We start from the raw sequence: 26,937 nt of genomic DNA, 5'->3' as shown, positions 1-26,937 counted from the left end.
TTGCCTAACCAGCGATTTGTCTACCTTTACCTCTTCAATCCTGGCTGTGGAGGTTGGTTTGGCAATTCGTGACAGCTTCTTGACATGCTGTTATAGCATCCATGAGTCTGGCCGTGTCTGTGTTCCGTGCACTCTCCTCCCCCAGCATGGCGGCACCATCTTGGTCTGCTTCATCAGCCGGAATTGTGACAGCCTAGCAGCCGCTGCCATGTTCTTTTGTTGGTGACGTGCCCAGGGGGTAGCCTGGTCCGCAGAGCAGAGGGAAATTGCAGTCTGTGTCGCAGGATAGGCAAACAGGATATTCGGCCAGCGGAGCTCAGCTCACTTGCGTCCTATCTCATGCTGCTCCAGGCCACGCCCACTATAACCCTCTTTAGCTTTACCAACAACCATGTAGTGCAAGGCCCTCCCAAACTGAATACAAAAGGGATTGATTAGTTTAGGCAGGTCCTGATATTATAGTTTGTATAAAAAGAGTGAACGATCAACTAACTTTAGATCTACCCAGTCAAATTGTAACCTGTATGGTAATGCTAGGTTGTAGAATCATCTCTTCCCAGGAGCCAAGCAAGTTTTCTTTTGGCTCTTCCTTCCAAATCCTATTATTGCATTCTGTACACATAGAATCAGCCAGCAGTAATGGATGATGCAGAAAAAAATTAAAATAAACTCTAGCTCACTGACATCACCATTTATCATGGATTCATCAGTGGCCCACAAGTATACTCTCAGTTGCAAACATACCAACTGTGATAATTACAGAAAGGAAGCCTAATGCCACTTTCAGGCGAATAATCCAATCAGGTCTGCCTGTCTGTTTTTTCCATCCAGTGGATCAGATCGGCAGTTGGGCATAAATGGACGGGGAGCCGACACAGACCAGCCATCTAGCTGATCAGCTGACCAATTCCCTGATGACCAATCAGATTGCAGGCAGAGTCCACCCCGTGTGAAAGGACCCCAAGTCCTGATTCAAACCAGTGGCACTTTGAAGTCACGCTACTTCATGTACAGCTTCCTGACATCTATGTGACTTCATTCAACAGATGTCACTGCAAGTCGCACAGAAATACTGATGTAATTTGAGGGGTTCCATTGCCGCAAATGGGGTGCAGCTTGTCGTCATGTGGCTTTGAACTGTCAAGGCTAAAAAGTCACGGCTGCTATGGGTCAGTCAGTGCTGTGTAATCATAGGACCGGATAAAGCATGTACCTAGAGAGCTATTCCCAATATACCCTCTTCCCTGCAAGAAAGAGTATCTTTTTTTTTTTTTTTTTTTTTATGCAAGTTAGATTAACTTCACACAGAAACATTGACAAGCTTCGATTGTGTTTTAATATTCAACATCTACAAAACATGAATATAAACAAGACAACAGGAAAAGGACAATGAAAGAGCGAACATGTTCAGTACAAGAGAGTTTAAACTGAGTTTTAAAAAGGCACATTGACTTTTGCAGTCAACATTACAGAGATCCCCCAAAATTTGGCCTGTTATAGCATGGAGGCTCAATATATTCTCCAACCTGAAGGTGGCACTGTGCCATAACCTCAGGCTGGCAGGAGCCTACTGAAGACCAATCATCCTCGGCTATGGGCTCCAGGCAGCCATCTTGGAGAGGACAGCAGGCACCCCCTCCAGCTTATTTGTTAATACATCTAGTAGGACGGGTGAGGTGACAGGCTATACTATACAAAGACCCAAACAGTATCTTTCTTGGTCTGAGCAGCCAAGCAATGTCTCAGATTTACAAAGAAGCCCCAACCACGGCTCAGATCCAGAAGTATTTGGCAAACAGAAGCCTGTCCTAAGTCAATAGATACTTCAGGGCTGTTAGCTGCAGTTATGTGTAGGGAACTGCAAAGGGGTTGGTGGAGGTAAAGCGGAAAGTAAACTCTACATTTAAACCCCCCCCCATATGAAAGTGCACCTTGTATCAGGTTTAGATTTTGTACACATCAAACCCTACCTCTAGCACCCTTGTAATACCGGTTGGCTCATTGCCACAGTTATTCTAAAATAAAGCTTGGCTGGGCATCTGCATTATAAGATCTGACCATGATGGATGGGGGCAGCAGAAGTTTCTTCAGAAAGACTACAAAAAAGGTGGCACCATCATTGGCTAGAGGTAGGTTTGTGTTCCTCAATGCTATATACAGCAAGGCCAGCAATACTTTCACATTGGACTGACATGTCAGGGACCTGCTACCCCATTTCCCTGAAAATAAGCCCTACAAGGAGGTAGGGCTTATATTGCAGCCATCACCGTCAATCACGCTAGGTCTTATTTTTGGGAGAAACAGGGTATGTGGGATATAACAAGTGAACTGCTGAGTTTACTTCGAGGCTCATATGACAGTATTAGCACCTTTGCTCCAGAACGTCACGCTAGTCTACTGTTCTAGAAAACTTTACAGCAAAATAAAGCTGCCTTCTCATAGTTAAAAACATTAAAACCATTCCAACAGAAACCTTTAAACAGCATTTTAAATGACTACTGGACACCCTCCGCTTCCAAGACCTCCACAATTTGAGCTGCAGAAGGCCGTTCCTTGGAGTTCTCGCTGGTGCACACGAAGAATAATTCAATCACCTTCTGGTAGGACTCATCCAGCTTGTCCATGTTAAGTGCCGGTCTCGTGCCCAAAGCTTCGTAATAAGCGTCCTCATCAAAGTCATCCTCCGTGAAGGAATCCTCTGTACAGAGAATGGAGATGAACAGTTATTGATTACAGACGGCACAACCCAAGCTGAATCAGAATTTAAAGTCTACCACATACCCCCTACTATTTGATGGGAGTTTAAAAAGGGAGCCCCCCCCCCCCCCCACACACACACACACGAAGAGATGGGATTGCTGCATGTAAAAATTTACAAAAAACACACGTTTCAGGCTAACACAGATAATTAACGCAAGTTCTATTACAAAACTACATGTGAGCCAAAATCTGAATTTAACCCCTTGGTTTGAAAAGTATCTAAACAGTGTATCCAATTAACCTCTTCCTCAATTCTAGTTCCCTGTTCCCTCCTCGCCTATTTTTTGATATCCCGTCAACCATACATCTCAATTGTGACACCTTATGATTTTGTTCTATAAAGTGTCTGGCCAATGGTAATTTATCTCTAATGGAGTACTTCCGTTTTGCAATCCTTTGACTTTTTGTGTTGTCTCCTCTACATAAACAAGCGCACACGGACATTTAATAATGTATATAACAGAGGACTGACAGGTATGGTGTTATATCCTTTAATCATACTTGTACACTGTATACAGCAACAGGGAAATTAACCTTTATTTGGTGGACCCCAAAAATGTGACACGAGGGCTAGTTATACTACTATATTGATCTGATGTGAGAGAAAAATTATAATTACATACACACCTCTATGCATTTCTAGCTGCCGTATAAAAATCCTTTTTTGCAATAACAGATGTAAAATACTTTTCTTTGAAGTACATCAGGGGACACAAAGCCATAGTAGTTACTATGTGGGTTAACAGGCCACCGGCGCACCCTAAGCCACAAAGTGCACTCCCTAGATAACCCCCTACCACTACTGGGAGTCTTCAGTTTTGTAGCCAAGCAATACAAGTGCATACCAAAGAAGGGAGGGACCTCTGTGTCCCCTGATGTACATCAAAGAAAAGGATTTTACAGGTAAGCCGTTATAAAAACGTATCGTACATCACGGGACACAAACATAGTAGTTACCATGTGGGATGTCCCATAGCAAATGGCAACTGAAGGGAGGGAGACAATAGTAGGGCACCAAGAGGAGTCATACTGCATACCGCTCTTCCACAGAACGAGGTTTTGGGGGGGTGGGGGGGGGAGAAGAAAAGAAGGCGGCAGAATATCCTGGTTTAAATGAAAACCTGACACTACCTTCAGTAGGAATTTAGGATGAGGCCGCAATACAACCTTATGCTTATGAAGGATCAGATATGGCTCTTTACAAAAGCTGCCGCCAACTCTTGCAGAGGATATGGCAAAAAAAAAAAAATTCCTTGTCAAGAGAATATCCCTTAATCCCTTAGACTCAAAAGGCTGTTTTTGAAGTACCAATAGGACTAAAGTCAAGTTCCAAGGGTTCAGGGGTGAAAAAAAAACAAGAACACACAACATACCAATAAGGCCGTCACCTGGCCTTTGCCTGTACTCAGGGCCAGCTTAATTTCTAATGCCATCTGTAGGAATTAAAAAAAGGATCCTACCCATGACATATGCCTTCCAGACTCTATAGTGTATGACTCAGGAGGCCGGCCTCCTAGCATTAACCAAGGTAGAAACTACTGAAGCTGACAGCCCAAGGTCTTTTAGAATGTGGGACTCAATAACCAAACCGTTAAATTTAGCGTTTGCAAGGTAGGATGGAATACCAGACCTTGCGAGAGAAGGTCTGGCCATAGTGGTAGGGTCCAAGGGTCCCCTACTGCCATCTTTATGATCTCGGCAAACCAAGATCTCCTGGGCCACAAGAATCACCTCCTTCCCTTCTTGCTTGAAGCTGCGAAGAAAGCACAGAAGCAGCAGAACCGGAAGGAACGCATAGATCAGTGAAAACTGATCCCATGGAAAAACGAAGGCAACTGTTATGTATGCCAAACGGATCCCTTGTCCTTGACCCAAAGTTGTCAACCTTGCTGTTGAACCTGGACACAAACAGATCCACACCCGGAACACCCCATCTTTAACATATTGAAAGATGATGTCGGAGTGAAGGGACCATTCCCCCGTAAACAATTGTTGGCGACTCAAATAGCCTGCCTGCCAATTCTCTATCCCTGGAATAAAAAAAAAATAAAAAAAAAAATCAGACAGGCAAGGAATGTTTTCTGCCCAAGATAAAACACGATTCACCTCTCTTTGGGCTGCACGACTTCTCGTGCCCCCCTGGTGATTGATATAGGCCACTGCCATTGTCCGATTGGATCCTGACAGGACAATTATGTAGTCTGCTCGTCCAGGCCTCTAGGGCCAGACGTACTGCCCGAATCTCTAGAATATTGATGGGCAAGGTCCTCCGATTTGGACCATTTCCCTTAGACAGATGCTTCTTCCAGGACTGATCCACAGAAGGCTGGCATCTGTCGTTACTACCTTCCAGGTGAACGGTAGAAAGGATTTCCCTTGTTAAAGCTTCCTGGACATCAACCACACTTCGGGGGATAAACGCATTGGGAAGTCCAGAGCCCAGACCTTTGTTCCAAGTTGACAGAATACAGTTTTGCAGCAGCCTTGAATGAAACTCCGCATAAGGAATGGCCCTGAAAGAAGCCACCACCTTTCCCAGCAACTTCATGCAAAGCCGAATAGAAGGACTTTTGTTTTGACCAACTGAATCAGTCCCCTTATGGAACTGATCCTTTCTGAGGCAAAAATACCTTCTGAACTGTATCTATGATCAGCCCCAAGTACTGCAATCTCATTGATGGTTTTAAAGGAGGATTTCTCTAGGTTGAGAATCCAGCCTAAGAATTCTAGGTAGCTGACTGCGGTGACCAAACTTTGGTTTAAGCGGGTTTCTGACTGATCTATCAAGAGTAGATAGTCTAAGAAGGCTAGTATCGTTATACCATGAGCCCTTAACCTGGGTAAAGGAGGGGGCCAGGATCTTTGTAAACAATCAAGGTGCAGTAGCTAGACTGAAAAGGCAGAGCTACAAACTGAAAATTAAGATTTTCTATCTCGAAGTGCAGAAATTTCTGGTGTGTAGGGAAAATTGGCACATGGAGATAAGCATCCTTGATGTTGATTGACGGCAGAAATTCTCCCCCTTGTAGGATGGAGACTACTGATCGGATAGACTCCATGCAAAAGGAACAGATATTCAAGAACTGGTTTAGATCTAAAATGGGTCTGACATCCCCTTTTGAAAAGGTTTGAATAAAACCCTAACCCTCGCTCTTCCCCAGGGACCACTGATATCACTTTGAGACAAGAGATGATACAAAGCCAGAAAAATTTTCCCTGGGTCTCTGGGAACGTTTGATCTGAGAAAACGAGGAGACCTAGAGAAATTGAGAAAGCCACCCATCTGTCTTTAAATTGTTCCTGCCAGACCCTTGAAACCTGTAGAAGCCTTCCCCCTACTCAAGCAAGCGGGGCGCCCCTTCATAAGGAGGCTTTAGCATTTTGCTTTGTGGGTTTCCTGCCAAGTCCTCTTTTGGCCCTGGGACTGACCCTGAGGTTTACCTCTTCAACTTGACGGTAGAAGCCGGCATGACTGCCTGGAGGCCGATGCCCCTGGCACTGGAGAAGACACACGTTTAAAAGAAAAAAAACGCTTACATTTCTTAACCGGTAAAAGGGAAACTTTTCCCATTAGAAATTCTTTGGATATAGGTATCCAGATCTTCTCCAAATAATCTCTCACCACGAAAAGGGAAACTGGTCAAGAGCTTTTTGCATGGTGCTTTGGCTGACCAATTTTTCAACCATAGGATTACACACACACACACACACACACACACACACACACCCTAGCATGAGCCCTGGAGAATAGAATCTTTCATAGCGTCTACTGTGAAACACAATGCTGATCAGGAATAACCTTGAATACCTCTACAAACTGGTCCTTTTTTTTTTTTTTTAAAAGGACTGAGATACCCCAGTCGCTACCAATGCAGGCTGAATGACTGAACCTGCAAGCGAAAATATAGTTCTCATGCCCCATACACGAGATCAGAAATCCTGTCAGAAAAAAACGTGGATGGTTTTTCCGACAGAATTCCGCTCAAGGTTGCCTTGTATACACACGGTCACACAAAAGTTCTCTGAACTTTCAACCATCAAGAACGCAGTGACGTACAACACTACGCCGAGCCGAGAAAACGAAGTTCAAAGCTTCCGAGCATGCGTGATTTTTTGCACTTCCGAACTGCATTCAGACGAATGCATTTTTTTGGATAGGAACTTTTACCGACAGAAAAATAGAGAACCTGCTCTCAATCTTTTGCTGGCTGGAATTCTGCCAGCCAAAGTCCGATGGCACATACATAGGTCGGACTTTTTGACCAAAAGCTAAAATCCGAATTTTGCTGGCAGAATTTCTGATCATGTGTATGGGGTATTGAAGAGAAACTCCAACTTCTTATCTGTTGGATCCTTCAGCATTTGAGCATCCTCTACAGACAAGCCAGGTTTTTGTTTACAGAGGATATAGTAGTGTCAATTGCTGGAATTCCCCATTTCTTATAGAATTCTTCCTCCATAGGATAAAGTAGTGAAAACTTTTTCAATCAGATTGTGGAGGCTTTAGTGAACCCAAACCAGGAGGTGGGCTAAGCGACTGACTGCTTAACGGGCAGTAAAAAAAAAAAAAAGTAGAGCGGACCAATTCAGTGAGAGACTGTACCAACCGTCTTTCCTGTGAAGCTGATCCTTGCAGATTAGGATCTTCAGGAGAGGAGTCATCAGCCTCTTCCTGGTCCTTTGAGAGAAATTCCTTATCTCTCGCCCCTTGTTCCTCAGCACGAGGGTCCTAAGGAGTGGACGGGGACCTCCTATGCTTAGTCCCACTCTGGGATGCAATCAAATCATGAATTTTTTGCTCCAAACTTAAGATTGCAGAAGGAAAAAAAAAAAAAAAAAAAAAAAAAAAAAAAACACACACACGACTGTGATATACACAGGGGCTGCAGTGTTAAAGCGGAGGTCCACCCTAAAATGGACCTTCCGCTCATCGGAATCCTCCCCCCCTCCGGCGCCACAATTGGCACCTTTCAGGGGGGAGGGGGGTGCAGTTACCTGGATAATCCAGGTAACTGCACCCACTTCCGGGATAGCTCTCTGCGGAAAGGGGCGTAGATTACGCCCCTTTCCGCAAATGCCCCGCTGCCTGCTGGGAAAACACAGATCCCAGAGGCAGCGGGGACCGTCCTTATTGCGCAGCGCGGCTCGCGCATGCGCAGTAGGGAACCGGAAAATGAAGCCGAAAGGCTCCATTTCCTGATTCCCATACCCAAGATGGCGGCGGCAGCACCCGAGAAACGATCTACAGATCGGCTTCGGGTGCCGACATCACGGGCGTGCTGGACAGGTAAGTGTCACTATTTTAAAAGTCAGCAGCTGCAGTATTTGTAGCTGCTGGCTTTTTTTTTTTTTTTTTTTAAACGCAGAGTCCCGGGGGACTCCCGCTTTAAGAGCAGCTGCAACACTTGACCCTCCTGGTGGCTCACTGACCGGCCACACCACTCTGAAGGAGGATGCCATCTTTCTTGAGAGGATTCTAGGCTCCAGTGTGACTATAGTCCTTCTAGAGCCCTTTTTTACCCCCCTTCCGACCATAGCCCGATGCACAAAGCAGAGGTACTACCAGAAAGAATGCATCCACTGCACAGCACAGATCAGCACAGCACATCTTTACTCGTGACGAAAAAACAAAACGAGGACTCCCAGTAGTGGGAGGGGTTATATAGGGAGTACACTTCTTGCCTTAGGGCGTACCAGTGTCCATCACCTGAAGGTGGCCTATTAAACCACATATTAACTACTATGGCTCTGTGTCCCATGATGTACGATAAGAAAATGGCAAGAGAGAAAATATGTAAATCTTACGGAGGGCAAGTGGCTAACCTTCAGTTGTACTGCTGCCTACAGGAGGGGTGGACAAAAAAAAAAAAAAAAAAAAAATATATGCTAGCCAAGAGATCCTCCACTGCCATCTTTACAATGTCTGCATACCCTGACCCGGGTCATGCTGGTGCTACCAGAATTACCAGCTTTCTGTCCAGCTTGATCTTACAAAGAAGTTGTGGCATCAACTGAATTGGGGGGGGGTTAACAGATCAATGAGAACTGATCCCACGGGGTCACCAACACATTTGTTCTGCATGGGAGTTGATCCCTTGCCCTGGACACAAAGTTGACCAACTTCATGATGAATCTGGACGCTAGAAGATCTACATCCGGAGCTTTGGCAAACAGCCCAAAAAATGTCGGAATGAAGAGACCATTTCCACAGGAATAACTTCTGGCGACTCAAGTAATACCCCTGCCAATTCTCTACTCCCGGAACGAAGTCTGACGATAGGCACAGAACATTCCTTTCTGCCCAAGTTAGAATATGGTTCACCTCCATCTGCGCGGCAAGACTCTTGGTGCCCCCTTGGTGATTGATATAGGCCACAGCTGTGGCATTATCAGATTGGATCCCGGCAGGACAATCCCTTATGAAGGAGAAATCAATCCCTTAACCTGAAAGTCCAGGGCTTCAGAGCTAGTAGGACTGCCTGAATATCTAGAAGATTGATGAGCAAGACTCTTTCGTTTGACCACTGTCCCTGGACAGTTGTCTTCTCTAGTACGGCTTCCCCAGCCTGAAAGGCTGGCATCGTCATTACCACTTTCCAGATAACGGGTCTGAAGGATTTCCCTGCCAGCAGATTCTGGGTTAGTAACCACCAACTGAGGGTTTGTGACACCGCATTGGCAAGTCCAAAGCTTGGATCGTTTTGTTCCAAGTAGAAAGGATACTGTTTTGCAACAGTCTCAAATGGAACTGGGCATAGGGAACTGCTTTGAATGCAGCCATCAACTTCATGCAAAGGTGAATGGAGGGATCTCCTTTCGACCTGACCATCCACACCAGCTCTCGTATGGAGTTGTTTTTTGCCTTAGGCAAGAACACCTTTTTCTAGGCTGTGTCTATGATCAGGCCCAAATACTCCAGCTTTTTTTTTTAGCCGTTTTAAGGAAGACTTCTCTAGGTTGAGAATCCAACCTGGACTTTCCAGGTAGCTGGTTGTAATGCGTACACTTTGCTCCAAACGAGCCACCGACTGATCTATTTGCAATAGCTCGGCTAGGTATGCCAAGACTGTTGAGCCCTGTGCCCTTAACCTGCCTAAAGGTGGGGCCAGCACTTGTGAACACTCGGGGTGCTGTAGGTAGCCCGAAGGGCAAGGCTACAAGCTGAAAATGCTGCTGTTCTACTTTGAAACGCAGAAACCTTTGGTGAGCGGGAAATATAGGGACATGCAGATATGCATCCCTGATGTTGATAGACGCCAGACGTTCTCTTCCTTGATTCTTTAGATCTAGAATGGGTCTGACATCTCCAGTCGGTTTTAGTACCATAAAAAAAGTTTGAATAAAACCCCAAACCTTGCTCTTCTGTGGGGATGTGTATGATCACCCCCTGAGCCAGTATTCGGTCTAATACCTGAAAACAGATGGTCTTTTTCCTGGATCTTTGGGAACGTTTGATCTCAGAAAACGAGATAGTGGAAACTCCAGAAATTCTATTTTGTATCCTAGAGACATCGTGGAGATGACCCGTGTGTCCTGAATTTCCTCTTGCCAGACTTCTGAGTATTGCAGAAATCTCGTGCGTGTGTGTGTGTGCGGGGAGGGGGGGGTTGGGTTACGCCTCTTCATAATGAAGCTTTAGTATTCTGCTTTGCAGATTTCCAGCCCCAGAACTCGTTTAGTTTTCCTTTAGAGCCTGACAGCAGAGGCCGTCGACACTGCCTAGAGACGGATGCCGCTGGCGCAGGAGAAAGTCTAAAGGATGTTTATACTTTTTGACTGGCAAAAAAGTACTCTTCCCACTAGAAATCATTTGGATGTATCTATCCAAATCATCCCCATGAAAAAGAAAGCCAGTTGGGAGCTTTTTGCATGGTGCTTTGGCTGACCAAATTTTTTTTTTAATCAAAAAGGATCCTACGCCTGTGTACTAGAACAAATGCAAGGCAGGACACCTGGTGAATAGAGCCTTTCATAGCAAAACATAATGCCTTTGGTAGTTCGGCCAACTCGCGGGCCCGTTGTGCAGGAACCTCCTTAGGGGCCTTTCTGAACCGGTCCTTTAAGGGCTACTTATTGCAGCGACGGCAGGTGCCGTTACTCAGCCTGCAAAAGAAAAAGAGGATTTTAACAGGAAATCAAACATTTTATATCTGTTGGATCCTTAAGCATTTGCGCATTGTCTACTGGACAAGTTAAACTTTTATTCACACTGGAAATCAGTGTCAACTGCTGGTACATTCCATTTTTTGGTGAATTTCTACTCCGTGGGATAGAGAACTGAGAATCTCTTTGGAGGGAGAAAATGCTTATCTGGGCGATCCCATTCAGCATAAATAAGCTTTTCTAGTAACGAATGCACAGGAAACGCATGAAAAGGTTGTAAAGGTTTTAAAGAACCCAAAGAAGAAAACCAAACTTTCCGCATACTCCGTTAGGGGTAGCATGAAAGTGGAATGAAGCATCTCCGTAAGAGATTGTACCAGCAATTTCTCAGATTGCGAGGCTGAAATGGGTTCATCTACTATTTGGGCCGCAGAGGAATAATCGGTTTGTTTTTCCTCCAGATCGCCTGAGGGTAACACCTTATCCTGTACCCACTGTTCCCTTGGTAAAGGGTCTGGGGTGGGATGGGGGATCTAGCACGCTTGCCATCCTTTTGGATGGAGGATACAATTAAAGCCACTAATCCTCCTTCTAGGCCTTGCAGGGCAGAGGAAAATGCATCTTCAGTCACGTATACAGGGGCTGAAGCGTGAGAAGCAGCTACACCACCAATTGGTTCCAATAACTCACCCTGGCTTGCCATAGCTGGTATCTCAGGAGAGGATGACAGTGTGGAGGCACGACCGGAGTTCCCAGCACCTGGGGGTGGATTTTTTGGTCAGTGTCTTTAACAAGCAGTCTAACAAGCCTCAGGTGTGAGCCTGCTCCTGGTGTCCTCAGCGTCTGCGCTGTGCTCTATGTGGACACTACGTGCACAGCGCTGTCTGCTTTAAGCCACGCCCCTTCACCATTAACATGCCCCAGTTTCAAATGTACACCAGTCTGCGTGCAGACGGCATTCGTTGAAGATGAGGCTCTGTGATCAACCTCTGGCAATAAAACAAGTATGTAAAAAAAAGGCTTGGGGCACAGAAATGACTTTAAAAAGGCAGGTAAAAACAGCAATATAATGACTGTGTTACAGACTGCTGCTGTACCCTCCGGTCCTTAGTTCCCCTAAGAGATGGATATAAATATCTATTTATGCATATACACACACACACACACCATAGTTTGTAGACGCTATAGAATTTTGCGCAAACCAATCAGTACACTTATTAGGGAAATTATTGTTTCTTTTCTTTTAACCAAAAACATGATACTTATTGATCTAAACAGATGAAGAAATTCGATTTTAAGTGTTTTATAGCAAAGCAAAAAAAATTGATTTTTGGTTTATAGCAACGACAAATTTTGAGTACATCGTTGCACAACAGCGCAATTGTCAGTTAAAAGTAATGCAGTGCCGTATTGCAAAAAAAAAAAAAAAAAAATGGCCTGGTCATGGGGGGGCATCATTCCTGTGGATCTTTGAAAACAACTAGGAGATGCTTCTGAAATGTATGGCAGGGAAAAGTGCAAACAAAAATTATTTTCTATGGCGATGGTTCACATCTCCACTAGGTCACCGGAAGCTCAAAAAAAGTTGAAGTTCTTTTTGTAGCTCCAACTCTGGTCTTAAACGAAAGATCACCCCTCGTTTTTGGATAAAAAAAAAAAAATCCCCATTAGTAACTTTTTTGGCAGTACCAAATATACTTTCGATCCAGCCGGGCCGCGGCCCAGGAGGTCACTTCTTCAACGAGCACCCCCGTTGTCTTCTGGGACCTGTGTGTCCCCCAGAAGACAAGCTGGCCAGTCACAAAGCACCACACGTATGCGTCAATCAGAATCCACTACCATTTTCCCTTAGTTGGAATGGCGGCACCTGCACCCAATCCGATGGATGGGCGGGCCTCAGGGGCCGACATCGTGGGCTCCCTGGACAGGCAAGTGCCCTTCAGCAGCTACAGTGTAGATGATGACTTCAAAAAAAATAAAATAAAAAAATATTGCAGCTGGAACACAATAATATTATGTGAGAAAGCTGAACATAGCAACAAATTATGAAATGGATGATATATTTCTCTCTATTGACCAAAAAAAAAATAAAAAATACTGCCCAAAAGTGGCTAAAGTCTACCAAAATGTGCAATTTATCATCAGGCATTATATAGTCACCAAATTAAATCATAAGGAAAAAAACAAAACACAAAACCCACACACAAAACTGCAAACCTTCGTCATCGTTTTCCTCTGGCAGGATGAGATGCGGTATGGACAGGACCATCATCTCCCACAAGGTGAGGCCAAATGCGTATATATCAGCTTTATCAGTGATGACACCTTCCTCCTCCAAAGTTTCCTTTGGTTTCCAGGACTCCGTGCCAATGTATTGGGCCTTTGGATCACTCACTGGCAAGAAAAACGATAAAAAAAAAGGGCACATATTGTTGATATCAGTGGGTGAGATCGTGCCCCAAGGGCCGGATAAAAGCAAGCAAGCAAAAGGCCCGCATCCAATTCCCCAATGTTTTATACTCACCGGTCATGTTTTCATCCAGATGCAGAGACACCCCAACATCACACAGCTTAATCGTCTCAAAGTCACCTTTGATGACAACATTGGATGATTTCATATCGCCGTGCAGGATCTTCTTCTCATTGTGTAGGTACTAAGAAGAAAGACCCCAATCACAGGTATTAATGAACCATATTGGTATTTTTTTTTTTTTTTTTTTTTTTTAGAGAATACATACACAACCTTGTTTCCCTGGACCAAAACGACACTGTTTTTATGACATTGTATTATGGTTTTTATGTTACAATATGCGATGACTTTAGAAGTCCGCAATGTAATGGTCTTAAAGTGGTTGTAAATCCTTGCAAACCACTTTGAACTACAGGTAAGCCTAGATTAACCTACACGGTTTAGGAGATATTTGCCAAAACACAGGCACTGCTATCTACGGCGCATGCGTCGTAGACAGAGGCGCGCCGGCGCACTGAGCGTGCCGCTGTCAACGGCGATATGCCGTGAGTGGCGGCTCCCGTGCGCATGCGCGGGAGTGACGTCATCGTGGCTCTGTCGAATGACACAAAAGCCCAGCAGGGGTAATGGCTGTACAAACATCCGATTGTTAGAACAGCAGCTCCAACCTTTTTTCCATTCAACCCTTCGGTGTGTACGAGGCTTTGGGGGGGGGGGGGGGGGGGAAGAGTTGTAAAGGCCCAAGGTTTTTTACCGTCATGCATTCTATGCATGACGGTGAAAAACCTTCTGCACTGCAGCTGCCCCCCCCCCCCCCCCATTCCAGCAGCTCCAGCCGCCATCTCTGTCCTCATTGGACAGATTGATAGCAGCAGGAGCCATCAACTCCCACGGTGGTCAATCAAAACCAGTGAGACAGGAGTCAGGGGCGGGGCAAAGTCCTGCTGTTTGTGTCAATGGATGCAGCAGCGGGACTCGTGAGCACGTCCGCCCCCCATGGAAAGCTCCGTCGCCGGAAAAACCCAGAAGGGGAGGATCAGGACTGCCGATCAAGGGCTTTGCAGAAATAAACTTTTTTTTTTTTTTAAATATATAAACAAAAAACATCCACACAAGCCTTTACAGCCACTGTTTTCTTGGAGTCATTTAGGGACACAGGTATTCAGATACTGCAGCAAAAATCAAAACAGAAGTGTGGGACGGGGGGGGGGGGGGGGGGTACAGGGAGTATAAAAATCCTTTGAGAGACGGGAATGCAAAAAAGACTGCCAGGATGTTCAAAAGCAGCCCAAATGAGGGGTGGGCAACATAACCACTAACAAGAACTAGGGACTTCCTGCAGCCCTAGAGGTACCCAAATGATACCCAATACCCAAACTGGCACCACCTCTTATCTAGTAAGGGGGAAGATGAAAAATACTGGGGAGGAGAAAGATGTAAAAAAACAAAACAAAAAAAAAAAAAAAAAAAAAAAAAACCCCAAACCAGAAAGTAAGTCTCAACATAGGCAAGGATACAAAAAAAGTTGGACTTTGAATATCCCTCTTCCTAGGAAACTAGCAAAAAGTAAATAGAAGGGTAATCCTGGGCTGGCCCTCTTTTTTACCAGCACCCAATCCTCCGGCAGGCTGCAACAAAACCCGACAAGTGATGACCTCCTGTGTCCCTCAATGAATGAGATTGAAATTATATTGTCAAAACAAGCACAAAGTTTTAAAAAGGTGGTTATAAAGTCAAGTTTTTTTTTTTTTTTTTTACCTTAGGCAGCTTTCACACTGATTTGTTTTTTTTTTTTTTTTTTTTTTTTTTACTTTAAGAAAAAAATCAAAATCTATACATCTATATAGTACACAGCGGCGCTGCCATCTTCCCCTCACTCGTCTCCATGTCAGGCCAGGGACAGGTCCGGATCGCCATCACAGACCTGGCTCCTAACTTTTTAAGCTGGCTCCTAGATTCCAAGCAAATTTGTCAACCCCTGATATAGTAAACTATGTAACCCTACGGAACTCTTCACACTGATCCGTTGCAGGTCTGCTGTGTTTAGTAAAATTCTAACTTCAGGTATTTATATAGCTCTGATGACTTACACCATGTAAACAAATCCAGCCCGCAAATCCCTACATCACACTCGTAGCCGATTAACCTGCGATGTACAGATATTAGATTGATTTGAGAGATTGTGGCCTACAATACAAGGTGTGTGCAGACGTACCTTCAGGCCTCTGGCCATATGTAGAGCTACTTTCAGAATAACTGCAGCAGGGAACGGGCCCAGTCCCTCCTCGTTCCTGGATTCTATGAGGTCATTCAAAGATTTATCCCCACCGAATTCCATTGCAAGACACAAGCTGCCATCTTTAGATTTGGTGAATGCTCGATAACCTTGGGGGGGGGAAATCCACAAGTAGATGTTATTTTCCCAACAATTTTACAGAAATGGTTACCATAACCTCTTCAATCTAACGTATATGCAGACCTCCAGCTTCCTCTTCTGTCTTGTACATGTGTACCGGCTCCTCTCCTGTACTGAAATTGCTTACTCCGATTTCACTGCAAACTGTGAGCTTCTCACAATGTGCATTAGAAGTTGTAGCCGGTCAGCTAGAGCCTTCTTCATTTCCTGGCTGGAGGATGTCAAGCATCATCTAGCTCTCTCCTCCCCCAACACGACCAGCCCATCCTTATTAATTACATTTCAGTGCTTTTAATCAAGGAGACTCCGCTTCACATGTGAGAGTTACCGAGGCTGGTCCTGGTCTGCATGCAAATACATCTACGTCTGCTTAGGAACGCCCACTTCCTCAGACTGATACTCATCCACCAAGGTACTCCGATATTAGCATAACTCCTCCCCAAGAGCCAGCCTACGTGTATTGGGGCCTGAAGGCTCTTGAGAACAGGATGCTATGTACAGCACCCAGCCGATACCTCTCACCAGCTACGATCTGCCTGTGTTGCATAGAGAAGCAGAGACATTGGGGGTTATTTTCGAAAAGGCAAATCGGCTTTGCACTACAAGTGCACTTGAAAGTGCAGTCGCTGTAGATCTGAGGGGGGACATGCAAAGAAAAAAAAACAAAAAACACACCCACACAGCATTTTTCCTTACACACGATTGGATGATAAAATCGCTCAGATCTACAGTGACTGCACTTACAAGCGCACTTGCAGTGCAGAGTGGATTTCCCTTTAGTAAACCAACCCCATAGTGATGATGGAAAAAACATCAGTGACATGTTGAGAGAGGGATGAACTAGGAAAGACAAGAAACGTAAGAGGATTAATCTTCAACTGACATTTTCTAACAGCCAATTTGAAAAAACTAACATAAAAAAAGTATGATATAATATAAGGCCCCCATGGGCTGCATACAGGCAGTGTCCAAGTCAAAACACACAACTTACATAGGACTCTTAGCCCCTGTACACACGGTCGGAGATTTTGCCAACCAAATCCATCATATCTTGTCCGAAACTGTTGCATTACACACGGTCGGGCCAAGATGGCGAAAAATCCGATCTTTCAGAACGTGATGACGTTATTTCGTTACGATGGGACTACATTCAGGCTAGTAGCCAATAGCTTTGATGTAGGAATTTGATCTGAGCATGCGTGGCACTTGGTCCGATCAAAATGCTCTACACATGATCGAAATATGTCCGACCGGCCCAGTTGGTCGGGAAATATTTCCAACATGTTGGAAAATTAGGTCCGGCAGAATCATTCCGATGCATACCACACACAGTCGGATTATCCGACGACACGGCCCGATAGGACACAGTCCGACGGATTCTCCGACCGTGTGTACAAGGGCTTAAAAGGAAAGGTACAGCCAAAGCTCATTTGGCTGGACTTCTATGGATCACAGGAGTGCAGTCCTCGTTTTGCACTCCTGTGACCCGTTTATAGCAGAGAGCGGACGTCACAGAAACGGGCCAAGCACCGCGTCATCACGATCACGGAGTCGGGATCCACCAGATCCGTGGACTGGCACCCGCCTCAACGAGCCTAAGCCGGCCACCCAGCAGTGGGGGGGGGGGGTGGGGGTAGAGCAGAGAACTTAGTCTGCAGCTCTCTGCTCGGGAAGCTGTGAGGCGAGCGTTTGGCAGTGTTCGATCGCTCGGTTATCAGTGTAGATGCGCTGGGGGTCCAATGCTGCATCCACCTAGGTAAGTACGAATGTTGCTGCCCGATCATCCCCTCTGATGCTTTCCTTTTTTGCAGAGATATGAAATGCACGCAGGACGACCATAGACACTGCCAGCTACCATCAGCAGGAGGGGACCATCAACTTGCTTTGCAAAAAGAAAAAAAAAAAGTCCAGGATGTTTTACCTGGAGACAGGCTTTAACGTGGAAGTGAACTTCCATGTATTGTTTGTACCTATAGGCAAACCTTATTACAGGTTTACCTGTAGGTACAGTAAACATCTAAAACCTGCACTGTTTATGAGATTTGATGTATATGGTATATGCCGATTAAGTCATTGGCTTTGAAGGAACGGCCATCGTGTGCCGTTACTGGCGGCTCTCACGCGGGAGTGACGTCACGCGGCTCTGGCCAGTCACACACCCAGAGTCCGTGGGCCCCGGAAGACGGGTGAAGATGGATGCAGCCTCCAGGAGGTGATAACAAGGGCTTTGTTTGCACAGGCAAGTTTAACTTAACGTGCAATTTACTCTTTAAAAACAGCAGATAGAAATGTCTCAGCCCACTGGCACAAAAGTTTTACATTAGGAAATAATGCCATTTAAGGTTTAAAAGGTTAAATAAAGTACCGTAGAGGAAGCAGAACAACCACACCTGACTGAAGGTAAAATATGGGGCAGGCTGTTTTTCATAACACATACAGTTCTAGAATTATATATATTTAAAATCTTTAAAAAGAAACATCCTTGTGGGGAACAGAAAAGAAAACTGCATTTACCAACAATGTTGGGGTGCTGCAAATCCTTTAGGATCTTGGCCTCCACATTCAACCTCTCCTCATAAAGGTTCTTGTTGGATTTGTTACACTGCTTACTGATCTTCTTAACAGCCCACGGGGACTGAGACAAACCCTTTGGAGACCTAAAACAATGAAACAAGATTAGGATTAGCAAAAGCATGTTGACTAAATAGATATTTCTGCTTTTTTTTTTTTAAACTAGTAATGGCAGCGATCGGCGACTTCTAGCAGGATTGCAATATTACCCTGAACAAGATCAGACGCCTACCAATTTTTTTGGGAACCAGTGACACTAATACAGTGATCAGTGCTAATAATCTGCACTGTCACTGACAAGGAAAGGGCGATCAAAGGGTTAACTGTGTGCCTAGGGAACGCTTACTGTGGGCGAAGCACTTTTACTGCTTGAAGACATGGATCGTGTTCCGGGTTCACAGGATCCATGCCTTTTGTACTCATGGAATGACAGGCTGCCTTGTTTACATAGGCAGACTGTCATTCTGTCAGAGCACTAAATGATCGGCAGGTCCCAGCAGACATTGGGTCCGCAAATTGGCTGCTGCTGTGTAAAAATCACAGTGGGAGAGAGCCACCTGCGACATGCGCTCGCACCCAAAACTCGAAGTGCAGAATCATGTAGATTCATAAATAGCCTACAAACCCCGTTAAAATGTCAGGTTCCTTGGATGATAAAAAAATAATGTAGAACTTTTTCCACCTTTAATGTGACCTATAAACTGTACAACTCAATTGAGAAAAAGTGTTTACACCCTTTTCTAACTGGGGATGTAGCCGTGTTCAGAATTAAGAAATCACATAAAAAAAAATAATGTTAAATAGGAGTCAGTACACACCTGCCATCATTTAACCACTTGCTTACTGGGCACTTAAACCCCCCTCAGTCCCAGACCAATTTTCAGCTTTCAGCGCTGATGCACTTTGAATGACAATTGCGCGGGCATACAACACTGTACCCAAATGAAATTTTTATCATTTTTTTCCCACAAATAGGAGCTTTCTTTTGGTGGTATTACAGCTGGGAGTTTTATTTTTTGCTAAACAAACAAAAAAAGATGCAAAAAAATAAATAAATCATGTTTTAATAGTTTGTTCTAAAATTTTGCAAACGGGTACGGATGGGCGGCACTGCTGGGCACGGATGGGCGGCACTGCTGGGCACGGATGGGCGGCACTGGGGTGAAGCACCTTTGAGGCAGATTGTGGGCACTGTGGGTGGCACTGGGCACTGCTGGGTGGCACTGACGGGGGGCACTTTTATTCAGGATGGCACTGCGGGGGGCAGGTGGGCACTGGCAGGAGGCAGATGGTCGCTTGAATTGCTGGCCGTGATCGGGACTGATGTCCCGATCACGGCCGCCGGCGATCGGCTTTTTTTTTTTCTCCTCGCGCTGTCAGCGCGAGGAGGAATACTAGCCGATTACCGGCTCCGTTCTATCACCTGATCAGCTGTCATTGGCTGACAGCTGATCAAGTGATAAGGGGGTCGGGATCGACCCCTTGCACGGATCGGTGATCAGGCGAGTCTCATGGACTCGCCGATCACAGAGCGCGCCGCGCGCGCCCCTCAGGGGGCGCGCAGGCCGCTCGTGCACGGGACGACGTCAATAGACGTCGTCCCGGAAAAGTAGGTCCGTGCTAATGCCGTCATTTGGCAATAGTGCGGATCCCAAGTGGTTAAAGTGCCTCTGGTTAACCCCAAATAAAGTTCAGCTGTTCTAATAGGTCTTCCCCGTCTAAGGCCTAATTCACACCTATGCATTTTTAGTGCTTTTTTGCACTACAGTCCATTTAAAATGGTTTCCTAAGGAACACGTTCTGTAGTGCAAATCTGCAAAATGCAAAAAGCACAAAAAATGCATAAGTGTGAATCAGGCCTAATCCTACAGAAAACACCATGGTCCGCAGAGACCTTTTTAACAAGGAGATCCCTCTAATGCTTTGGAAGCTCAGTCAGGAGAAGGGTACAAAAGAATTTCCAAGGCATTAGATATACCATGGAACACAGTGAGGACAGTCATCAAGTGGAGAAAATATGGCACAACAGTAAAATTGATGAAAAGAGAAGAAACTGGTCAGAGAGGCTGCCAAGAGGCCTACAGCTTACATTAATCACTTCAGGCCCGGAAGAATTCGCTGCTCAATTACCAGAGCATTTTTTTGCGATACGGTACAGCGACTCTAACTGACAATTGTGTGAAGTTATACCCAAACACAATTTACGTATTTTTTTCCTTTTGCCAATATTTGATGACCTCTGCTGGGGTTTTTTTGCGCTATAAACAAGAGCGACAATTAAAAAAACAAAACAAAAAAAAAAAAAAAACACACACACACACACACACTATTTTGTACCATTTGCTATAATAAAATAACCATAGTTAGTTAGACCAATATGTATTCTTCTACATTCTCTCTCTCCCACCCCCACACAAATATTTAGACGAATACATATCGGCCTAAACGGAGAAAATAAAAAAAAAAATATTTGGGGGTATTTTATAGCAAATAGTACAAAATATTGTGCGCGTGTTTTTCCCCCAAAAAATAACGCAATAAGCGTATATAGATTGGTTTGCGCAAAAGTTATAGCGTCTACAAAATGGGGGATTTATGGCATTTTTTTTTTAGTACACTAGCAATGGTGGCGATCTGTGATTTCTATTGTGACTGCGACATGTACTGATTACTGTATAAATGTCACTGGCAGGGAAGGAGTTAACACTAGGGGGCGATCAAGGGGTTAAATGTGTTCCCTGGCGGTGTGTTCTAACTGTAGGGGGGATGACAGATAGTGGTTCCTAGCTATTAGGAACTCACGACCTGTCGCTCCTCGCAGAACAGGGATTTCTGCGTTTACACACATACATGTTCTGTTCTGCCTCTCGTGCCCGCTCATGGCCGGCGGTCATTACCACCATCAGCCACGAGCATCAGCACCGCTGCAGTGCAGCAGGCGCATGCCTGTTATCCCACCTAAAAGAAGTCGACTTATAGCTACAACGGCTCGCAGGATAATGCGATTGGCAAACAGTTAAAGGAGCTGCAGGAACATCTGGCATTTACTGGCTGTGTGGTACATGTGACAAAAATCTCCCGTATTCTTTATATATCTGGGCTATGGGGTAGAGTGACAAGACGGAAGCCTTTTCTTAAGAAAAATATCCAAGGCCGGCTAAATTTTGCAAAAAACACATCTGAAGTCTCCCAAAAGCATGTGGCAAAATGTGTTCTGGTCTGACGTCCACAGTGAAGCACGGTGGTGACAGCATCATGCTTTGGGGCTGCTTTTCTTCAGCTGGAGCCTGGGTCTTTGTTAAGGTAAAGGGAATGCTGAACAGTTCTAAATACCACTCATCATTGGCACAAAACCTTCAGGCTTCTGCTACAAAGCTGAACGTGAAGAGGAACTTCATCCTTCAGCATGACAGCGACCCAAAGCATACATCCAAATCCACAAAGGAATGGCTTCACCAGAAGATTAAAGTTTTGGAATGGCCCAGCCAGAGCCCAGACCTGAATGCCACCGTGCTGAGGCACAGGAAGCACCACTGGGGAGAATAACTGTGCTGAGGCTACAAGAAAATGGCCACCAGCCACCCTAGTATAGAAAAAAAAAAGCATAGTTTCATAGTTATAAAATTTTGCAAACAGGTAATTTTTCTTGTTTGATTCTTATTGAAGTGCACTGATGGGGCACAGATGAGGCATTCCTTAGAAGCAGTAGCTGTCACTGTGTGGGACTGATGCTCCATTTACACAAGCCAGTAATTGGCTTATTTTTTTTCCTCCTCACACTGTCAGGGCGAGGAAATTAAAAGCCGATTACTGGCTTCTGTTTATGTCAGGTGATCAGCTGTCATTGGCTGACAGCTGATCACATGGTAAAGTGCCGGGATCGGCCCTTTACTCCAATCTGCGATCAGCCGAGTCCCAAGAACTCTGTGGTCACAGAGCAATTTAGTAACTGTCTTCCCGTACAGTACAGACCGAGAACGTCTGCTCAAGCAGAAGTGGGAGCAGGAACCTGTCGAAAACTAGGTACCTATCCCCCCCCAGTGCTTAAAGCAGTACTTCCCTTTTGGGTGGCGCTCCGATTTAAGGCTGGGTTCACACGTTTGTGGAGCGCCCCTTTTCTCCGTTTTTTGAGGGCCAGAATTTTGCCTGAATTCAGACCTGAAAATAGAGCCAAAGACACACCGGACCCTTCTGCAGTGCGCTCTGTAGCCGCCCCGGAGATGTGTGGAGTGGCTCCAATGACAGCCGGTCACACTCTCCCGTCATGTGAAATGGATGTGGGGAAACCTTTATCCAATTCCCACAAGTGTGAACCCGGCCTTCGCTTCCGATATGCGGTCACTAATATGCAGGACTTGCCTGTCCTAGAATTGCCGACTAGTAACACGTCCTACTTTATCATCTATTTTGGAACATTCTCCCCCTCCCCCCACCTTTATTCTCCGACAAAACAACATGATCAATGCGGAGCTCTCACCTTTTCATCAGGTAAACGCTGACACCGGTTCCATAACCAAACTTCTGCATGAATGGTGAAGCTGGGATGGCGAACGTTGGTGATGGAGTGGACACATCTGTGAATAAAGAGGATTGGATTCATTAGCTCGGAGGATGTACGTTGTGTGTCAAGGTTTCTCCCAGCAACACTGGCAGAGAATATTGTGATCATGGGAGGCATCGGGCCGGACCACCTCAGAAATCAGCCAGAAGAGGCAAGACAAACCTCTCCAATATCGGGGGGAGGGGATCACTTACAGACCTTCCCAGCTGCTTGCTCTGGGGGGGGGGGCACCTGAGCAGGCTCCATCCCAAGTTATTGCTCAGTGTGTCCAGTCACAGAGTGCAGCTCAGCCCCCCCCCCGCTCTCTCCTCATGAGCTCAGATTGACAATATCCACAGCCAATGAATGAGAAGCAAGAGACCCGGGAGAGCCACTGATCTCCTGCACATTACTGGTTCAGGTAAGTATAAGGAGGGGGCTGCTGCACCCAGGTGTTTTTTCTTTTTACCTTTATGCAGAAAAATACATGAAATTAAGGGGGGGGAATAAATAAAAAAAAAAATAAAAAAAAAAAAAAACACCCTTCGGCCTTTACAACCACTTTAACCGCTTCAGCCCCGGAAGATTTTACCCCCCTCCTGACTAGAGCACTTTTTGCGATTCAGCACTGTGTCGCTTTAACTGACAATTCCGCGGTTGTGCGACGTGGCATCCAAACAAAATTGATGTCGCCCCCCACAAATAGAGCTTTTGGTGGTATTTGATCATCTCTTCGTTTTTATTTTTATTTTTTGCGCTATAAACAAAACAAAAAAAAAAAGCGACAATTTTGAAAAAAAACAAAAAAAAAACAAAACAATTTTTTAAAAAAATGTTGCTATAATATTTTTTTCCTCCGTTTAGGCCGATACGTATTCTTCTACATATTTTTGTAGAAAAAAAAATACCAATAAGTGTATATTGATTGGTTTACGCAAAAGTTATAGCATCTACAAAATAGGGGATAGTTATGGCATTTTTATTATTATTAATTTTTTTTTTACTAGTAATGTCGGCGACTTTGCGACTTTTACCAGGACTGCAACATGGCAGACACATCGGACAATTTTTACACATTTTTGTGACTATTGGCATTCATACAGCAATCAATGCTATAAAAATGCATCAATTACTGTAAAAATGTCACTGGCAGGGAAGGGGTTAACACTAGGGGGGTGATCAGGGGGTTAAAGCAGGAGACCGCCGTTTTTTTTTTGTTTTTAAAAGCCAGCAGCTACAAATACTGCAGCTGCTGACTTTTAAAATAAGGACACTTACCCGCCCAGCGCGCCCGCGATGTCAGCACCCGAAGCCGATCTCTCGATAGTCTCTCGGGTGCTGCCGCCGCCATCTTGGGTATGGGAATCAGGAAGTGGAGCCTTGCGGCTTCATTTCCCGGTTCCCTACTGCGCATGCGCGAGTCGCACTGCGCAATAAGGATGGACCCCGCTGTCTCTGGGATCCGTGTGTTTCCCAGCAGACAGCGGGGGTCCTTCAGAAAGGGGCGTACCTTCTGCAGATATCTATTCAGGAAGTGGGTGCAGATACAGGTACCTGCACCCCCCTCCCCCCTGAAAGGTGCCAATTGTGGCGCCGGGGGGGGGTTCCAATGAGCGGAAGGTCCACTTTAGGGTGGAACTCCACTTTAATGTGTCCTCTAGAACATGTTCTAACGGAAGGGGGAGGGGACTGTGTAGGGGAGATGACAGATCGCTGTTCATACTCTGTGTGAACAGATTACGTCTCTTCTCCCCTCAGAGAACCAGAAACTGTGTTTACACACACAGATCGCTGTTCTCGGTGTGCCCCGAGTGATGGCATTGGCTCCATGTACGAGCATGCGCGCCCCTAGTGGCCGATATGGAAGCAAGGTAACATGACGGCGATTCGCAGAGCCGTGTTTCCGCAGTACAACCGCGGCGGCTGGTCGGCAAGCCGTTAACTACTTTCCACCGGTGCTACAGAAAGACTGTTACAGCGCGGCCTTCCAGCGGTGGGAGGGAGACCACAGATGTCCTCCCGTGATGGTGCCGCTCACGTCCCCCCTGCAGCGCGCTCTCCAATCATCGAGTTCTTCGCACTCGGCTGATCACAGAACAGGGTAAAGGGCCAATCGCTGCGTCACTTTATCACATGATCACCTCTCAGCCAACAGCTGATCACGGAAGTAAACAGAAGCCGATTATCTGCTTTTTTTATTCTCACAATCAGCGGAAGGAGAAAATAAAGCAGCCAGTAACCAGCTTCTGTTAGAGGGACATCAGTCCCAATATGTGCCCATCAGTGCCGCTAATCTGTGCCACCCACCAGTGCGCTAATCCTTGCCCACAAGTGTCACCTACCAGTGCCAGTATGCCCACCAGTGCCACGTTTCATTTGGGTATATTGCTGCATGGCCGCGCAATTCTCAAAGTGCGACAGCATTGAAAGATGAAAAACTGCCTGGGCAAGAAGGGGGGCGAAAGTGGGGGGGGGGGGGGTTATCTTGTGGGCAAGCGCTCCCAAGCCCAGCATTCACGTGCCCAGACACAGAATGCCGGACTCTGCGCCCTGTTGGATTTGATTAACAGCTGCGGGAGCCAATACCAACGCTGCCATCAATCTATCCAATCAAGAGCCGAGAACCCCCCCCCGGCCAGAGAGCGAGTCTCCACCAAGCAAAATACGGAGGGCTCATGTGAGTAAAATGTCAGAATCCCCCCCCCCCCCCCAACATCTTTAACTGGTTCCCGACCGGCGCACGCTGATGTACGTCGGCAGAATGGCACGGGCAGGCATATTGGCGTACAGGTACATCCAATCTTCAATGCCGCCCTGCCATCGCGAGCGTGCCGGTCGGGACCCCCGTGAGTCCGGTCGCAGGTCCCGCGGACTCGATCGCCGCGGGCATACCCGCAATCGTCTCGCGGGACGGCTTAATGGAGGAAATGCCCTGTAAACAGCATTTCTCCATTCTGCCTAGCAACTAGTGACGCTGATCTCTGCTCCATGTGATTGGAGCAGAGATCAGTGTTCACTAAATGAAAGCCCCCTTAACAACACATTGGAAGGGGGATCATTTCCTGTTTTGTTTAGAAGACAGGAAATGAGGGGGAAATCATCCAATGGGGACACCAGTTCCACTGACACTTTGAAGGACTTTCTCCCCTCATTTCCTGTTTCGGCTATAGGACAGGAAGTGAGGGCAAAATCATCCAATGGGGACACTAGCTCTAGTGACACTTTTTTTTTTCAGGGATTTCCTCTGACTTCCTATGCAGACAGGAAGTGAAGAGACATCTTCCCAATGGGGACACAGGCACCTACCGCACACCAAGCTGTGTGAATGGGGCCCTGTACCTCACCCTGAGGTCTCCACGGTGACAGGCTCTGCCCCTCCCCCATCCTTCTATCACACACGCACTACAAGTCTCAGCATTCCTCTCACCGGAAGACTTCCTCCGGTCCGCCTTCAGAGGGGTCTTGAATGCCTCGGCCGACAAGGCCCCGTCACCGCTGCGCCCCGACATCCCGGTAATCACCTCAGCCGTCCCTCCATCTCCCGCGCCTTTTTTTTCAAATCCACCGCAGCGTGCGCGTCTCCGGAGTCCTGGCGTGGCGCGCGCTTAGTCTGCGTACACACCGCCCCCTTACCTGCGCGTGATACCGTTGGGGGAGGATCCAAACCCTCCCATACCAGGACTGCGGTCAAGGCAGCCGTGGTTTGCAAATGCACGGTCTAGCCAGCAAAAAAGGTGTGCGCGCCTATTACGATGAGTACGGTAGTGACAAAACACACAGCCCGCCCCGAGTTTAGGGGGTGGGGCTGCGAGGCCAGTCGGCACAACCCCTTCACGGCTCAGATCACTCTCTACTAGTCTCTACAGCGGCTGTGACAGCCGAGCGCAGTGAAGCCGCCTCCCCCCCTCCCCCTGCATGCAGGATCGTTGTGCCGGTACCGGGTGTGCAGACTGGCTCGGATGCGAAGCCATTACCTTGGGCTCTCCGTGTGTGTTCTGAACGGGGGCTGTATTGTGTTAGGGGGGTCTGTGCACTGTAGGGGGTCTGCACTATGGGGTGGGGTCTACACTGTAGGGG

General features: G+C 46.2%; 1 protein-coding gene across 1 annotated transcript; it reads right to left on the bottom strand.

The window, feature by feature from the left end:
• Nucleotides 1-1,317: 1,317 nt before the first annotated feature.
• On the bottom strand, nucleotides 1,318-26,482 carry LOC143989179 (lymphokine-activated killer T-cell-originated protein kinase-like). The gene is made up of 7 exons (XM_077489218.1): nucleotides 26,288-26,482; nucleotides 22,798-22,894; nucleotides 18,264-18,406; nucleotides 15,549-15,718; nucleotides 13,388-13,517; nucleotides 13,081-13,257; nucleotides 1,318-2,698 (listed from the first exon to the last, which is right to left on the bottom strand). The coding sequence occupies exons 1-7, from the start codon at nucleotides 26,367-26,369 to the stop codon at nucleotides 2,496-2,498; spliced, it is 1,002 nt and encodes a 333-aa protein (XP_077345344.1). The 5' UTR covers nucleotides 26,370-26,482; the 3' UTR covers nucleotides 1,318-2,495.
• Between the last annotated feature and the right edge of the window lie 455 nt (nucleotides 26,483-26,937).

This window comes from Lithobates pipiens, unplaced genomic scaffold, assembly GCF_037356315.1.
Source record: "Lithobates pipiens isolate NorthernLeopardFrog02 unplaced genomic scaffold, aLitPip1_a1.2 Scaffold_18, whole genome shotgun sequence".
Taxonomy (NCBI): domain Eukaryota; kingdom Metazoa; phylum Chordata; class Amphibia; order Anura; family Ranidae; genus Lithobates; species Lithobates pipiens.
Note: the sequence above shows the minus strand (reverse complement) of the source record. Positions and strands in the feature narration are given on the sequence as shown.

Bases quoted from the DNA above. Each gene is read 5' to 3' on its own strand.
- LOC143989179 (XM_077489218.1), bottom strand. From the start codon at position 26,369: ATGTCGGGGCGCAGCGGTGACGGGGCCTTGTCGGCCGAGGCATTCAAG. The intron at 18,407-22,797 runs GTGAGAGCTCCG...TCATTGTTTTAG, and splicing joins AGCGTTTACCTGATGAAAAG to GTCTCCAAAGGGTTTGTCTC. The intron at 15,719-18,263 runs GTAAATGCAGTT...CCCCCCCCCAAG, and splicing joins GCAGCACCCCAACATTGTTG to GTTATCGAGCATTCACCAAA.